Source organism: Ochlerotatus camptorhynchus, unplaced genomic scaffold, assembly GCF_037179485.1.
Source record: "Ochlerotatus camptorhynchus isolate MF236.1 unplaced genomic scaffold, CSIRO-AGI_Acam_v1.1 ptg000065l, whole genome shotgun sequence".
NCBI classification, from domain to species: Eukaryota; Metazoa; Arthropoda; class Insecta; order Diptera; family Culicidae; genus Ochlerotatus; species Ochlerotatus camptorhynchus.
In genome coordinates this window covers 910008-927230 of record NW_027040555.1, presented here as the reverse complement: position 1 = coordinate 927230, position 17223 = coordinate 910008, and the positions used below count along the sequence as shown (strand labels likewise).

At 40.0% G+C, this 17223-nt stretch overlaps 2 protein-coding genes across 16 annotated transcripts in view; one reads left to right on the top strand and one right to left on the bottom strand.

The window, feature by feature from the left end:
* Window positions 1-5027, bottom strand: part of Pih1D1 (PIH1 domain containing 1) — a 33270-nt gene extending 28243 nt beyond the window's left edge. The window contains exons 1-2 of the mRNA XM_065216635.1: window positions 4857-5027; window positions 4699-4798 (exon numbers count right to left, since the gene is read on the bottom strand). Coding sequence (XP_065072707.1) covers window positions 4699-4798; window positions 4857-4928 — 172 coding nt within the window. The 5' untranslated portion in view covers window positions 4929-5027. The remainder of the gene's footprint in view (window positions 1-4698; window positions 4799-4856) is intronic.
* Window positions 5028-5295: 268 nt separating this feature from the next.
* The window catches only part of MRP (Multidrug-Resistance like Protein 1), a 37127-nt gene continuing 25199 nt past the window's right edge, over window positions 5296-17223 (top strand). For 3 of the 15 annotated variants that reach the window (XM_065216621.1, XM_065216620.1, XM_065216619.1), the window contains exons 1-8: window positions 5296-5512; window positions 5983-6276; window positions 6341-7501; window positions 7565-7702; window positions 8164-8310; window positions 10663-10747; window positions 10816-11777; window positions 11832-12039. In XM_065216621.1, coding sequence (XP_065072693.1) covers window positions 5468-5512; window positions 5983-6276; window positions 6341-7501; window positions 7565-7702; window positions 8164-8310; window positions 10663-10747; window positions 10816-11777; window positions 11832-12039 — 3040 coding nt within the window. In that variant the 5' untranslated portion in view covers window positions 5296-5467. Of the gene's footprint in view, window positions 5513-5982; window positions 6277-6340; window positions 7502-7564; window positions 7703-7797; window positions 7945-8163; window positions 8311-10662; window positions 10748-10815; window positions 11778-11831; window positions 12040-12241; window positions 12463-13603; window positions 13825-17223 lie in introns of all 15 variants that reach the window. The other 12 variants (XM_065216616.1, XM_065216631.1, XM_065216623.1 and 9 more) reach the window with 6 other exon arrangements.

The following is a 17223-nucleotide window of genomic DNA, read 5'->3' as shown; positions in this document are numbered from 1 at the left end:
GCGGTTCACGAAGCACTGGAAGCCGTCAAATTAGACGCTTAAAATTGATGGGAATACCCAAAATATTGTCAATGGCGTTTGCGACACGATCTGAATAAACACAGACCAACCTTCTCCAGAGATTGCGTTTCGATGTTGATCCGAATAACATGCATCAGTGCCAAACTGGGTGGGACTGCGGAAAACTGCCGACAGGAAACTTCAGAAGCTGTCAGTCAGCTGGAAACTGACTGCCTACCGAACCATAACAGTGGCTTCATTCGGCGAAAGGGTCAACTATATCAAAAAATCCAAGCAAGCGCACATTAGCCTTCTCGGATCATCCAAGAGAAAGAAGGGAACCTTTTTGGGAACGATTGAGCTTCCACCTGTTCCAAGTTATGCAGATGCACTTCCTGATTAACTGCTTCCAATGGATGGTAATCGCCCTTATCGAGGATGCCACGCAACTTGTTGATCAAACGCAGGAGTAGAAGCTCGGTGCAATGATCGCGCAACAAAACTATCGCAATGTAAACAAATTTTGACGTTTAACTTTTTCCAGGCAACTTTGAAACCATTCATGCCGTCATAAAGCTAAACGGAATAGGATCAAGCAAAATGGCCTCAGATAAATACAATTCAGTCTGCAAATTATCTTCATTAAAGCCAAATTAAAACGTTTTGTATTTGTTAGCGATTTTATCAAAGCAAAATAGCCTTTTCACGATTGGCCTATGGACAATCAATTTTTATGCCACCTTGCATTTGTTTACATTTGTTTTTTTTTTCTACTATCTTCGTTTATCAAGATGTTTTTTTTTTCCATTAAAATAACTTTAATTTTATTAATTCATCAATGAACAGTAATAGAGATTCCGATAATCATTAAATTATCTCGGCTGGACGCAATGACCGATATAAAACTATAAAATAATAAGTAAAATTAACGATTTCCGAAGGCGGACTTATTTTTTTCGATCTTTCGAAGCACATTTAACATTAGATTTAAACTGTCACCTAAAAAAAGACCACAGAATGAGAACTGCTTTGATAACTTTGGTAATTCTTTTACATTAGATGAGGAAATTAAAGAAGATTTTTGAAAGATTCATTTTTGAATAATAAATTTGGCAAGATCTGATGATATTTATGTATCCCTTTGTATCTTCATTGATGCTTTATTTTACAAGTATTTTATAAGGATTTCAAATGGTTTTCAATGCTTTCGTCGTATAACCTTTTTGCAGCAAATCAATCTTGAAGTGCCTCGAAAATATGCCCTTCAAAACCTTTTTCGGGGTGGGCCAACTATACAGATTCTAGTCTTAATGAGGTTTTGGTGGATGTAATGAAGGCAAAGCCGTCTTGACCAGGGTTTTCTGAATGTTGTTTTATAGTAGCCTTCTAGTATTTCATAAAACGTAAAATGTTACTTGGGAAGAGTTCTACGTTCCCAAATCCAGGTTGACCGTTCCTGGAACCGCCCGGAATAAGAAATTGTCAAAAGCACCGTTAACGGGAAAATTAACAAGAATGAATGCCTCCAGAAGCGCCTCCTGCCCCGAGGTCAACCCTCCGAACACGCCAGAGCTTCGGCCAATCGAGAAATATTGGGCTATCATGAAAGCAGGTGTTGGACAATGAACTGGATATGAAGAAAGAGTTGTTGAAACTGTCGAAACAAGTTGTCTCCACCAATGCCCAAAACCTAACGAGCAGTGTCAGGGCAAAGGAGCGGGCATTTGTTAATCTTATTACATTTACAGGAATTGTATACATTGAATGTTTAACAAAATGTCATACCAGCGACTTGGTTGTGGAATGCATGTAGCACTAGAGGTTTTCTATTGAGTGGTACCGAACATAATTGCAACTGGAATTTAAATTGTTGTTGGCCAAATATTCAAAGGTAATGAAACCCAGTGACTGAAGAATCCTTGTTACTGAAATAGGTTTTTAGCCAATTGGACATCGTGGACGTTAAGTTATGAACTCTTCAACTATAACTACCAGTGCGCGGTATTTCCTGAACTAGACCATTTAAATGAAGCTAGAAATTAGATTCCACTGTTTCACTAGAGATCCTGGTTCAGTTATTATCCAGTTCCAGTTATGCTAGGTCCTTTTGAGGCTATTATTACGTGCTAGAAAACCTCTAGTGCAACATGCATTCCTCAACTTAGTCGCTGGTATCGTATTTTGTTCAGCATTCAATATATACAATTCCTGCAAATGTAATAAAATTAATTACAGATTATGGAAAATAAACGATATTTAAAACCTTATTGCATTATTTGGCACTTTCATAAACCGAAAGTCGCCATTTTGGATTCCAAAATGGCATCAATAATCGATTTCCGGCCTCTCTCCGTTCCGAAAATTCCCATATTGAGGGGTATTCGAAATTTCATCATAAACCGGAAGTTGCCATCTTTGATTCCAAAGATTTTCGGTTTCTTAACGACGTCCCAGTTTCGAAAATACCTATATGGTAGGGTTTTCGACAGCTTTTCAAGAACTGGAAATCGCCATCTTGGATTCCAAAATGACGTCAAACATCGATTACCGGCCTCTACACGTCGTCCTCGTTCCGAAAATATGTACCTATATCGTCCGGTGTGTCGAAATACACTTCCAAGTTTGTTTTTTGGCTCCAGTCCGTTCCAACACTTAGATTATTTAGGCTCCGTGTAAAAAAACGTGTTGTTTCAAAAAACCGCGTAAAAAAGACTTGAGTGTAATTATTCAGCTGCACGCTTTTAACACTAGATGATACTTTCTTTTATCAAACTTACTTACTTGATTGATGTGCTGCAATCAAGCTTGTTGAATTTACGTCAAACAAAAAATTATTTTCCACTGCACACGGTCCAAGAATGCAAGTCACCGTGGACGCGGTGCGACCGTTCTTTTTTTCTTCTTTGATTTGTTTTCCGTCGATCTTGTTTTCTGTGCTGAGCACCAATGCTACCGACGCCAGAGAGGCAACTCCCACACTTGGACCCTACCTATCAACTCATCAACTTATGGAGCGGGGACCAACGGCTTTACTTCCCTTCCGAAGGATTACTACTATATATGGTGCCAAATCTGCACCGATGTGGTATTCATTAATGACTGTTCTATACTGAAAACCATGCTTGTTTAAAATAGTTTCATTAGTAGTATCTTGATATCAAATCTAGATAGAGCTAGAATTAGAGCGTTAAAGCTTGTGTAAACAATGACTTCTCTCGATGATTTCTAGGAATTGAAGGCACGCACATCCAAACAAACATAACCATGCGTCAACGAGTGAAGTAATTGTTTACAAAAGCTGTTACGCCCTAATTCCTGCTCTATCTAGAAATTTCGTGCATATTATTTGTAGAGAAAATTTAAAATATCTAGACAGATATCCCGACAGGTTATATCAATTCACTCTAATACCACGTTCAGACCACTTAGAATTGATTACCGACTCGATTATTCAAACAAGGCATCAGCGTGGTTTGAAATTAAAATTTTGTGAAACAGCTTTTAAAATGATGGTCAAAGTTTTACCGTACGTTCAGCTGTTGAAAGTTCGGCGGTAAAAAATAGTCATTTCTAAGTGTGTATAGAGTTAAAACATGTTATTATAATTATTATTGACAAGAAACCTGTCATAAAGATAGGCTTATAACATGTCATGCCTGCTCAGTCTGGGCAGTGTTTCAAAGTATCACGACTTATGTCTGACGTTCAGCAGTTCGGTAAAAAATACGAACATTTTCTCGAAAGTAACTGTAACTTCAGTCTTGTAACATATTATAACTCCATTCCTGCTTCCTGCTAAATCAAACAATAACAAACCTCTGAGTAAAAGCTGATAACCGTAAGCATAGTTGGTGCCGGGTGGCCTGGTTCTCATATACAATCTATATAAGCTTGACGACAACGCTTCGTTTTATTGTGATTTCTAGTATAAACACCAGATAACGTTTACAACGCGTGCTCCTTGGTAGCCTATTTAAAAGCTAGATAGCTATCTATCTACTTCATGCAACCGAGTTTGCAAGTCATCGTGCCATCCGCTAACCAGCTGATGATAGCACTCTGACGAGAAGATAACGCAGCAATGGTTCACGAAACCTGATAAGCAAACGATACTTTACAATAATCGCTCAAGTGATACGACATTTGTAATGGTGGAAATGTTTTTAAGACTGTCGTGAAAACTGTCGTCATTAGGAATCACTAGCACCGACGCGGTTCATAACTACGATGCACTCGTCTATTTTTGATCGTATCTCGATTTTGACGAGATATTTTTTAAATCTTTGTTACACTATCATCCCTAGACCACGGGAACGAAAATTTGTAGTGGTAACATTTCAAGCAGCTAATGTAAAATAGTTAAACATTATAAAGAGCGTTGAGATAGGAGCCGCGTGAAATATGGTGCCTTGGTTCTATTCGATGGAAAAAGCATGTCTGAATCATGAATACCGCGAGCTTCAACTTCTTCATTTCATAGATCATGAAAGAGTTGGAAGAAGAAAAGGCATTTGAAATGAAGATCATAGTTTGATGTGAAGACTAATCGTTCCGAGTTGACATCCGGCTTCCGGATGTAACGCAAAATTGAACTGAACGATTTCATAGAAGACATTCCATGTGCGTGAAGGGGTACGGTGTAGAAAAAAAAGCAAAAAAATTCCCCCTGCACATAAGGGTTAAAAGGATTCCACTAACCTGGTAACGGTTTCACGACTTTGGACCGCCCACTGCTGATGTCCTGAGCCTGTTCCACGATTGGCCCGAACATGGTGTTGAACGTCTCCTCCGCTTCATCCTTCGGAACAAAAGCCATATTTTTATTGTTGCTCGAAAATAAGCAAATTTGTACTTACCCGAACGAATAGAAGGTTCCTCTCTATCAGTGACGAATCCGCCTCGAGGAAGGTGGATCTTGAGTGGGCCATTTTCACTGATTTTCCTTGTTTTCGAGAAGAAAATCGTATTTTCGTTGGCAGAACACAAAAAAACACCACGCAACTTTTGCACACAAAATCTGCGTTTCAATCTGTCAGCTAGAGCAGAAAATTTCATACATATTGAGTTACTGTCAATCTTCGGCTTTTCGGTTTAGTATGAGTGAGTGGCGAGGATCGTAGAAAAAGAAGAACAAAATCCGAATAAAGCGGAGCATTGTTTACAATGTGGACAATGTGTAACTTGAATAATATAATGAAATTGAATGGTAGTTTTATTGGATATAAAAATAGCACCACAAGCAACTGTTTTGGCAGTGTAACCGATGATAATACACTGTATTTTGATTCATTCCAGATTAAAAAAGAGCGGTTCATTCTCGGTGACGTCATCGCTGTTTGTATACAATCTGATCAGATAGTGAGAGAGTATTGGTGACACCACCCACTTGTTGTTTTCTTCCCGAGAAAAGCCGAACGGAACTCACACTTCAATCTGGCTGCGTGACACATCGTATTCGGTAGCAAAGATGGATGCCCATCCGATGGACGAATTTTGCGGCTCCAGATTTTGGGTAAGTTACGGTGCAAAAGTAATTCGATTACAAGTGAAAATAGTGGTAAATGATAGCAAGTGTACTCGTGTTTATGAAATTGCTAAAAAGTAGTTGAAATTGGTGTGATTAGTTATCACATTGTGAAATTAATGTCTGAACTATGCTTCTTCGTAAGGTTATGTTGTTGGCGACTAGTGCAAAGATGACAGCTCACGCAACGAAACTCGAATGCCGAGGGGTGATTCATTGCCGGGAAAAATAACGGTATCGTTCGTGAGCGACCGTTCGTCACATTATTTGGGTTTTGTTCGTTTCCCGTGTGTGTATAGAGTTTTCATTCATCAGCTGATTATGTACCGGCATTTAAAAATGCCTGGGGTAAACAAACACTGCGAAGTTTCGTCAATGAAGATAATCGCGTCACCATATCTTTTTAGAGCGTTATACTTGTTTTTAGACCGATTCCTAAATTCATTACACGTTTCCAGGATCTCAATCTAACATGGTACACAAACGACCCAGACTTGACACCATGTTTCCAGCAGACGGCGCTCGTGTGGACACCTTGTGCGTTCCTCTGGGTGTTCTCTTTGATCGAGCTGTACTACCTACGAAATAGTCGCAACCGAAATGTACCCTGGAGTGTGCTGAATGTGACAAAACTAGCCATCGTTAGTGCACTGATCGTTCTTACCATTGTTGATTTAATCAAGGCAATTTCAACCGAGGACCCGGTGGCCCCTGTCTACTTCTACAGTCCAGTGATAAAAATAGCCACTTTTGTAAGTTTCTAATGTTTTTTGTTTAATCCTACAATTTCAATATCAAATTATCAATATTTCACAGGTATATGTCGCTGCTCTTATATATATGAACAAATTCTACGGCATGCAAACGTCCGGCTTGATGTTCCTTTTCTGGGCGCTCCTCATCGTATGTAGTATACCTCGCTGTCGGACGGAAGCTCGGGCGCATGACAATCGGCACGAAGCTGACTCGTGGGCCGAGTATCACTTCATCAGTTTCTGCATTTTCTTCGCCGGCTCTTGTTTGATGTTCATACTTAACTTCTTCGTTGACAAACCGCCTCAAGTGACAAAGTATGAAATCACGCATAAGGATTGTCCCGAACTGTCGGCTTCCTTCCCGTCACGATTGATTTTCGGATGGTTTGACAAACTTGCATGGACCGGGTTTAGAAAGCCATTGGTAAACGAAGACCTCTGGAACATGAAGCCGGAAGATGCATCGAAGGAAGTTTCCCCTCTGTTTATGAAGCATTGGAATGAAACTCTGGAAAAAACGTATAAAACCCGGGATATTCAGGACGTCACGAGCTCGGCTAGCTACAAGAAGCAATCCTCTCGGGTGGATTTCAAAACCATCAAGACTAAGAAGATCGCATCCATCCTGCCGGCACTGATCAAGGCTTTCGGACCCACTTTTGCCTTCGGATCGTTCCTGAAGCTGGGACAGGATGTTTTGACGTTTGCTTCTCCGCAAATCCTACGACTTATTATCAACTTCGTTGGAGGTGACGAGCCCATATGGAAAGGCATTTTCTTCGCAATTTTACTGTTTTTAGTGGCAGGCACACAGACTCTATTGTTGGCTCAATATTTCAACCGGATGTTCTTCGTCGGATTGCGAATTCGTACAGCACTAATCAGCGCTATCTACAGAAAGGCTCTGATCATCTCCAATAGTGCGAGAAAAGGTTCGACCGTCGGTGAAATTGTGAACTTGATGGCGGTGGATGCGCAAAGATTCATGGACCTAACCACCTACATCAATATGCTGTGGAGTGCTCCGCTTCAGATCGCTTTGGCTCTGTTCTTCCTATGGGAAATTCTAGGACCATCTGTGCTGGCTGGACTGGCTGTAATGATTATCCTAATTCCCGTCAACGGTGTCATCGCCAATAAAATCAAAACTCTGCAAATCAAACAGATGAAGAACAAGGACGAACGTGTTAAGCTTATGAATGAAGTGCTTAGCGGAATTAAGGTGATAACTGTGGCATTTACCGTTCTTTTAATTGTATTTTAATCGGAACATCGCTACTCGTAGGTCTTGAAACTATACGCATGGGAACCCAGCTTTGAGCAGCAGATCCTGGTTATTCGTGACAAAGAAGTCAAGGTGCTCAAATCGGCCGCCTATCTCAACGCTGGAACCTCCTTCATTTGGTCTTGTGCTCCCTTCCTGGTAATGTATCTCATTTCTTTTCACATGTCCAAACAAACTTCCCCCCAAAATCTCTTCCTCTAAAAAAAATGTACCGCTATCATACTTTTCGAAAGGTTTCGCTCATCACATTCGCCGTGTTCGTGCTGTCGGACGAAAAAAACGTGTTGACCCCTGTTAAAGCATTCGTTTGCCTCACGTTGTTCGATATTCTCAAACTCCCCTTGGTGCTCCTGCCCATGTTGATCGTTTACATGGTCGAGGTAAACACACCTTAAAATTTCTCCTCCCTGTTCTAGAATTCGGTGAATGTTTTCCCCAGCACTATCCGCACGCGGCCAAGCTATGTAGCAGTAGAGGAAGAGAAACGCATTTTTCGACTCACTCAAAATTCTAACCAAACATTTTCGTTTTCTGTTTTTTTTTTACCGTCATGTGTTAATCAAAATCATCCTCAAATGAAAACAACCACATCCGCACAGGTATCATTGGTTACCTTCGCAACCTATGTCATGGTGGATGAGAATAACGTCCTGAATGCAACCACAGCTTTCGTTTCACTAGCACTCTTCAACATCCTTCGGTTTCCGCTCTCGATGTTGCCTATGCTCATCTCTAACATGGTGCAAGTAAGTGGAAAAAAAAAATCGATGGCTAAATCGAAATCAATCATCAGTTGCTTTTGCTTTTCTAATTTTCCCTGTATTTAGTTTTAGGTTTAAAACGTTAAAAAAATATCAGCATTATTTTTCAGCTTTCGCTTGCGCTACATTACCTCAAATGTCACTTTCCCGAACGCCATTAGCCCGAATGAGATTCTGCCTTCTTTCGATTGCTGCTCGTTCTTTTCACATTCGGGGTAATATAGAGCAGTGCACGGTCCCTAACCTCACTTTTTGCTTCCTATCATTTTGTCTCTGAGTAAAAGAGATGGCAACGAGTGGGAGCCAAAACAAACCACACAAAACTGTCAAAATTTACGGGTGAGAGAAGAGTGCACTGATCTATTAGCACAATGTTTTTGAGCATATTAGCGAAGACAACAAATCAAGAAGACTAGCAACTTTGCCAGAATCCAAGCGACAGATACAATGGCGATGCGCTTGAGTGAAGCATGTGAGTGAGCATGAGGAAATACACAAACCCTTCTTCTGAGGATGTAATCTTTGCTATCAAATTCGTTCGAAGCATTTACCTTTCAGCGGCAGATGACGCGATTGTACCTGTCTCATAGCGTTCGTATGAGAAAATGGAAGAGTTGCCAGTCTTCTTGATTCTTGTCTTCGATATTAGGCAGAAACAAATTAATATTTTTACTTTTGTCATACAATATTCAAATCTGGTGAAAGGGGGGGATAGTGATAGCAACAACAAATTATTTCAAAAAATAAAAAGAAGTTGAAATAAGGAGTTAAACAAAATCGTTGCAAGTTGCAAAAAGAAGACGAGTTGCATTGTTGCATATAACATTTGTGGCACTCATTTTTTTTTTTTTTTTATTTTACTTAACTAGTCCCAATAATCATGGGAAAACATATCCCCGAACGATTTAAAAAATAATAAACCCCACCCTAATAACTCAGCCACGGTTGTCAAATCTAACTTTAACCTAGGAGAGTTAATCGATATTTTTACATCTGTCAATGTTAACCACGAGTTATATTTAACTTGCCAATTGGTTCACAGCCCAAGTGATTCGTGTGCGGCTCACAATTTAAAGTGATAAGTGAACTTTTTTGACATTAAAATTGAGATTTATTGCTGAAAAATGATTTATTTGCTGGCTAGGCCGAATTGAGGGGCTAGGCCAAGTTTACATCCCGTAACCCTATGTGACCTGAATTTAATTTGCATAGACTAAAACGCTGTCCAGACTGGAGAGTTATAACATGTTATAACGGTTGTCAACTAATTGCAACACAGAAACCACCATCAAGATAGCGCTATAACATGTTATAACTTTGTAGTCTGAACGTACTATAAGAGAAAATTACGCGTGTTGTGGTGAGTGAGTTTTGGTAAACATTTTAATCACAAAATTTAATAAGTTCATTCCGCGACATTTTTCGATATCTATTATTTTCAAAAAAGACAACGACACATTATTTGAAACGTTCACGAATTCACGAATGACCCAAGAGTGTTAAAGTCACCACCTTCGATTCCCCAAGCGTTGATAGACGTGAGAGCAAATCACGGAGTCAACAAATCCGAACACTCTGGGTTCGATTGCGGTCTGCTACAATTTATATATATATATTTTTTTAAGTTTCATAAACTAACTTATGAATTCTGTTTCATAAGCCAAACTTATGATTTCCATAAGAAACCCTTTTGTCGAAAATTCACAAGTGGTTCTTACGGAGTTCTTGGGGCCTTCCTTAGCTTTGTCGGTAAAGGCGCAGCTACAAAGGAAGACCATGCTGGAGGTGGCTGAGTTCAATTCCCCGTCCAGTCTAGGAATTCTTCGGGTTTGGAAAATTTCTCGACTTCCCTGGACAGAGAGTATGATTGTACTTGCCACACAATTATACTAATGCAAAAATGGTAGCAAGCTTCGAAAGCTCTTAATTATTAACTGTGGAAGTGCATCTAGAACACTTAATTGAGAGCACGCAATAAGCTAATATGCGATAAGCAACAAGCTTGAAAAGCGAAAAAGAAGAAAGAAGTCTTACGGAGTTCTTACGGTCGTTTGCCTCAGTGTAGGAATTGTTCTAGATGCCAAAAGGTCTGTTCCCGTACTTGCGCTGCACCTTATAATTTCTTACAGTAACTTACAGAAAGCTACAGCAACTTACAGCAAAAGCAAAATAGCAAGTACGGGAACCTAAATATAGGGAACTTTTAAGATTAATTGATGTAATGTAACCAGTGATTAACATATGGGCTACCAATATACTATGCACGAACTAACTAACCCTATTATTGTTCCCAGAACAATTAATTCAGCACAATTTTCCCACCCTCTCTGCCAACAGACTGCCGTTTCCGTGAAACGTATCAACAGATTCCTCAACCAGGAAGAACTCAATCCGGACAACGTTCAGCACGACGAGAAGGAATGTAAGTCTTGTGGCAGCATTTTCGTGCAAATTCCGTTCACTAACCGTTTGCCTTTTCCCTGTTTTCAGCCTGCCCTCTGGTGATAGAGGGCGGTGTCTTCTCGTGGGATGGCGATGACACTACGCTGAGAAACATCAACATGAAGGTGGAGAAAAATGAGCTGGCCGCCATCGTCGGTACGGTCGGTTCCGGTAAGAGTTCGGTTCTGTCGGCTTTCCTCGGTGAAATGGATAAAGTTTCCGGTCGAGTCAACACGATCGGAAAAATTGCCTACGTCAGTCAGCAGGCTTGGATCCAGAATGCTACCCTGCAGGACAATATTCTGTTTGGTAAATCGATGGACGTCAAGCTGTACAACAAGGTGATTTCGGCATGTGCTTTGAAGCCGGATATTGAGATGCTGCCCGGTGGGGATCAAACCGAGATCGGAGAGAAGGGCATCAACTTGTCCGGCGGACAGAAGCAACGTGTTTCACTGGCCCGAGCGGTCTATAGCGATGCGGATATTTACTTTTTGGACGATCCGCTGAGTGCCGTCGATTCCCACGTTGGAAAACATATTTTCGAACAGGTCATAGGCGACAATGGGCTGCTAGCAAAGAAGACACGTGTGCTGGTGACGCATGGTATTACGTATTTGCCGAACACGAATGTTATATTCGTTATGAAGGATGGCGAAATCTCCGAATCCGGATCGTATCAGGAGCTGATGGATAAGAAGGGTGCGTTTGCTGATTTCCTGATTCAGCACCTGCAGGAAGTAAACGAAGAGGAAGAAGATATTGACGAGATTAAGGCACAGCTCGAGTCCAATGTAAGCAACGAAGAGCTTAAGCACAAGTTTGAACGAGCCATCAGTAAGCGATCGAGAAGTGGCAGCACGTCTTCTGGGAATGAATCATATTCTAGGCAAAATTCAGATATTAGTGGCAGCCAGAGCAGTCTGAGGAAAAGAACACCCGAGAAGAAGCTTCTAGAAGAGCCGCAGAAGAACAAACTGATAGAACAGGAGAAGTCTGAAACCGGAAGCGTAAGTATTATTGGCCGAAAGGTTTGGAAGCCGGTTGTAACTTATGTTTTTCAGGTAAAATGGGAAGTCTACAAACACTATCTGAAGAGCATTGGCCTAACGCTTTCGATAGCTACGGTCCTTCTGAACATGGTATTCCAAAGCTTCTCGATTGGATCGAATCTATGGTTGTCGAAATGGTCAACGGATGAAGCGGCTGAGAACGATACCAGCGTAAGAGATATGTACCTGGGAGTGTACGGTGCCTTTGGTGCCGGTCAAGGTAAGAAATGTCCTTTCAGTGTAGTTTCATATATGCGCGGTTTTTTGCTAATTTGAAATGTTACAAAGCTATTCCAGCTGTACAGTATTCCAAATTGGAATGATTACCATTTCCCCTACACACCCAAATTCTAGCACACTTTCCCTTTTTTCACTATAACACACACTAGCAATTATCTAACTTGTTTTCTTCCACTTATCAGTTCTAGCTCAGTTTATTGGCTCACTAACATTTGCACTGGGCGCTTTACTAGCGGCGAAAGCTATGCATGAAGCCTTACTCACGTATGTTCTCAGGTGGCCGATGGCGTCATTTGACACCACTCCGCAGGGCCGTGTCTTGAACCGGTTCTCGAAAGACGTGGACACGGTGGACAATGTCCTGCCGACACTTGTGCGCTCTTTTCTGACTATGTTGTTTTCGGTAATTTAGCACCCCCTTACTAATCCTTACTGTTTTTATTTTTGCTTTGCTTAGCTGTTATTATTTTTTGGTTCATTTTTTTAATCCACCTACCTCAGTATTGCATGCTATCAATCCTGTTTTTTTTTTCTCTATCCTGTTCTGTTGGATCGCATAACGTTTACTTTTTCAATTAAAACTAATAATAATAGTTACGTAACGTAATTTCGGTAGCTTGACACGCACAATCGCTTGGTATGCCGCTGAAAGCGTGATTGTCCCATGTGTAGGTATAGGAAACTCCATAGCACATGGGGCAATTATGCGACCACCGGCAGATTGCGTCTTCGTCAATTGCTAAACCCACTATCGTCTGCGAGGCGAATAAAGTCGTTGGTCGGTAATTTTTAGCTGTATTACACATCATGTTTTAGGGCATCGATCGTTTGACTAAGAGCTTCATTAGCTTCCCCCTCAATAATAGGTATAGCAAATGACGAAGGCGTAGATCATCTTAGTTGTAATTGAATCATTTATTTGAGAAACCGCATAAGTCACATTTTTACCGAAAACGATCTTTTAGCATTTTTTGGACCACATAAAAGCAGATCAGTTCCATCTGGCCAAACAGTATGCCGAGGAAAATGCTGTTGAATATTTAATCCCCCATATGCTCTTATGGATGGGATAACCTTGGTATTTTTCGCAACATTTTCTGAACAACTAACATGTAACTTTTTGTGCACAGTTTTAAATGCGGGTAGTTAACAATCGATTATAACGGATAACTCATTTTTGACCAAAAAAAAATCCATATGGGACTGTTATGCTTTTATAACTGTCCCAACTCTGCTTGATTTCCTATTCATATGGGACAGTTATGTTTTTATGGGCAGTAGAAATATTAGAAAAATTGGATGAGGGAAGTCATTTTAGTGTTAGGAATATTAATTTGTAGAGAAACCACATACCTAGGACCTCGTTTCGATTTTCGGTTGTTTTCCAGTTTTTGTATCAAATGTTCTTTTGCGATTTCTCAATTGATAAATGATTCAATTATGCGTAAACATTTTAAGTATACCTAATAATTCAACACAACTAAAAAAAAAGCACTGAATAGATAGAAAATAAAACAACAACCAACCCGTCCCCATTACAACAGTTTTTGCCACCTTTGCTGCTTCGATATCGTTCGCACTGGGTGCACTGAAGGCATCCCGCGAGATGCACGTCATTCTCTTACGATACGTACTGCGCTGGCCGATGGAGCTATTCGACACGACGCCGCTGGGGCGGGTGTTGAACCGGTTCGCGAAGGATGTGGACGTCATTGATAACACACTGCCCCAGGTGGTGCGGTCATGTCTCGCCATGATCTTTGCGGTAACGTGTCAACATGATTAATTCTGCTGTTTTTCTTTGTTTGTAGATATTGGGAGCATTGTTTATTTCCTTTGAATGCAGAAACAGTTTTGATATGCATGCACTGCTGTTTTGGTTGTTCGTAATGCTGTTTGTTATGTGTCCGTACTGTGAGATTTGTAACATGTTTCAAAAGTTTTGTTCTTCCAAATGAAAGTGCAACCAGATTTAAATTATAACCTGTTATCAGTCTCGAGTGCGGGATCATAACATTTTGATTGAGTAACGATTAGGAGTATTAGTATGCCATTGGTAGTTGTTCTAACTGTAGTAACTATTAGTTGAGCAGGCGTTTTGAGCAATCATTGCAAAGATAATACATAGGGTAGAACGCTACTGCGACCCATACGTCTTTTTTCGTCTTATAAAGGGGCATAGTGAGCTTCCTGTGTTTTAGCCTTGGATTTCCTATGGATCGAAACAAAATAATTGGTCGTTAAACATTGTAATGGTGATATTGAACAACGTATTACCAATTAAGGGGGTATTCCCGATCTTTTTTTTCAAAAAATCAAATTTTTTTTTTTCACGTTTTTTTGTACTTTAGACTATATACTTTCATCCCCCCAAGCCGTTTTCCGATCAGCCGAATTCGGTGTCCAGGCATAGCTGACTAATGGTAAGAACCCCCAAATGGTTTTAACTAAAGTCAAAACTTTAAACGCGTTTTTCTCGAAACCACATTTTTTTTATCGGGCGAAGATTTTTCTCAGAAACTATAAGAGATATTGACTTGAATCTTTGCGCATTTTGTTCCTTATTAAATTCTTTGGAGCTTCTCCCACTTTCAGCCAAAAATATTAACATTTAACATTGTTTGAAGCACCTTAAAGTTGCAAAAAAGCGGGCTAAAAATCGCCTGTTTTTTCATATGGCCGCCATTTTGTTAATTTGCAAGATTTTTTGCTGCCAACGGGAGAAGCTCCAGAGAATCTTATGCAGATTATTATTTCATCACGAAATCTGTTTCAGATGAAGCCGTTCCAGAGAAAAATCTTCGCCCGTCCAGGCGTTTGCGGCGAACAGGGGTCTGTTTGTCGCCATTTTGTGACTTCAATAATGTCTTTTTTTATGTCGAAAAAAAATTATTTGTAAACTTTAATGTTCAATAAACAAGAATCCCAAAGAGTTAGGCGCATTACTATTCATTTTCCTTGAAAAAAAATTAATTGAAAAACAGGCCGAAAAAAGGCAAAAGATTGGGAATACCCCCTTAATTTGTTTCGAACAACTAGAGGTTTCTGACTGGAGTTCGGGATGCTAATTATGCCTCACCTGTTCACTATGTACCTCTTACCCCTACTCTAATCAAAAACATATTTTGAGCAAATATTGAAGAGTGCACGGATGGATTTGAGTTCACTACCTCGAGTAAAAGTGGCACAAGCTGCCGCCAATGTTGACTAATTATAGATACACTCAAAAAAATCCACACGTCTGATCGAAGTGTTTAAACTCTTGATTTTGAATATGCACAATCACATTTATTTTAAGTGTATTCCACCATGGTTCACTGTGTTCTACACGTAGATTTCTAGTGTTTCAAACTTTGAAATGTTGATAATCTTTCTTTATCAATTTAAGTGCATTGCACATTGAATCACACTACTACTACTAGTGTTTTGCATTTCCATGCGATGTGAATTGTTTGTTCTTCATTGTGAATTGTTTGACTTCATCCTTATCTTATATATGAGAATAACTGACCGTCCTGCCATGGCGAAGGTATAAGTACTATACACAGAAGTCTTTTTTTACACGGTTATTTTACACGGTTTTTCGCGATTTACACGGTACGTTTTAACGATTTCTCGACAACGATACAACCTATCGACTTGATTCCAAATACATTATCTGTTTCAAGCTATAGGTAATCGAATGACATACTTAGAAAAAAATCACAATTTTTAAAATATGTCTATATGGACCATAGCATGATATAATTACAAATGGCATCAAAATCCGATTTTTTAAAAACATTTGAGCATGTGAAAAATCAAAATCTCGTAGGTTTTTTTACACGGTAGGTACGTATCCCCCGTGTAAAAAAAGACCTGAGTGTAGGCCGTTTGCACAAACATACTCCCCTCCAAAACATACGGTTTTATTTCACACAAGACATTGAAACTACAACTATTCTATACAATAGTCATATCGTATCGTCGAGTGCTGTAGCGCATGCAAGATGGGTTGAAATGGTTTTTGCTGTTATCATTCTGTTGTAGGTCCGATGCATTGTTCTCCCGTACAATAAGCTGTTAGCACTATAGTGATCACGAAAACAACACGAGAATCTGGTAAACGCACTCGCCATTGAAATGAGCATGCTTCTTGACCAAGACTCTTGCAGTCCACGATGAGTCAAGAACTATACATGCTCTGCCAGATGGCTACCTTTGTGGTGAATTAGGGCGTAACAGCTTTTTTAAACAATGACTTCTCTCGATGATTTCTAGAAAGTCAAGGCTAGTCAACGCAAATCAACATCACTATCGGGTAGATGAAGACTTCCTCTACCCGATGGTTATGTTGGTTTGCGTGGCCGTGCCTTGAATTACTATAAATCATCGAGAGAAGTAATTGTTTACAAAAGCTGTTACGCCCTAATTCCAGCTCAATCTAGAATTATGATCGCGCACGGATAGGACCCAATTTGTACGTTGTGTGATAGTTAAAAATAATGACTTACGATCGATTCACTGACCGTCCTGCCATGGCGGAGGTAAAAGTACTATATTTTATTGGTAGTGTATAGGACACAATACAACACATAGCTGGCAGGGTAGTACCATAGAGGTAACTCTAAGACTAGTAGGTCCCGAAGAAAATCATTATTATTTTTGGCTCACTCAGTACCAGAACAACGGTCCCAAGCAGTCCCAAGCTATTTCACTCACCCCTGCATGTTCTGCATGAATCCACACACCCCTGATGTTATCTGTCAAACTTTCATAGCGAATCAAAACAAACATAGTGTAGTAATAGAATTTAAACATTTCAACATTTCGTACCAACAATCAATACGAAACTAACGATTTTAAATACCAAGTAGGTAGTGGTAGTACCATACGTAGTGGCCGTTTGCACAAACAGCATGTGTCTCTGCCCTCTGGCAACTGTGTTTTATATTTGTCGACTCAATTTTGGAGTCGGTAAAGTAGAAGAAGTCGATAAAGTAGAATATTGTAGAACATTAAATTATAATGTGCAAAACAATTGATATCATCATGTGAGGCACATAGACTCCAAGTGTGTCACAATTAATCATTTTGTTCGACCATTTTCCACAGAAATGGCGCTGTTCCGCTGGTAGGAAGAGATAAAAATCCCCATATAGAAATTGTGAGAAGTGCGAATAAT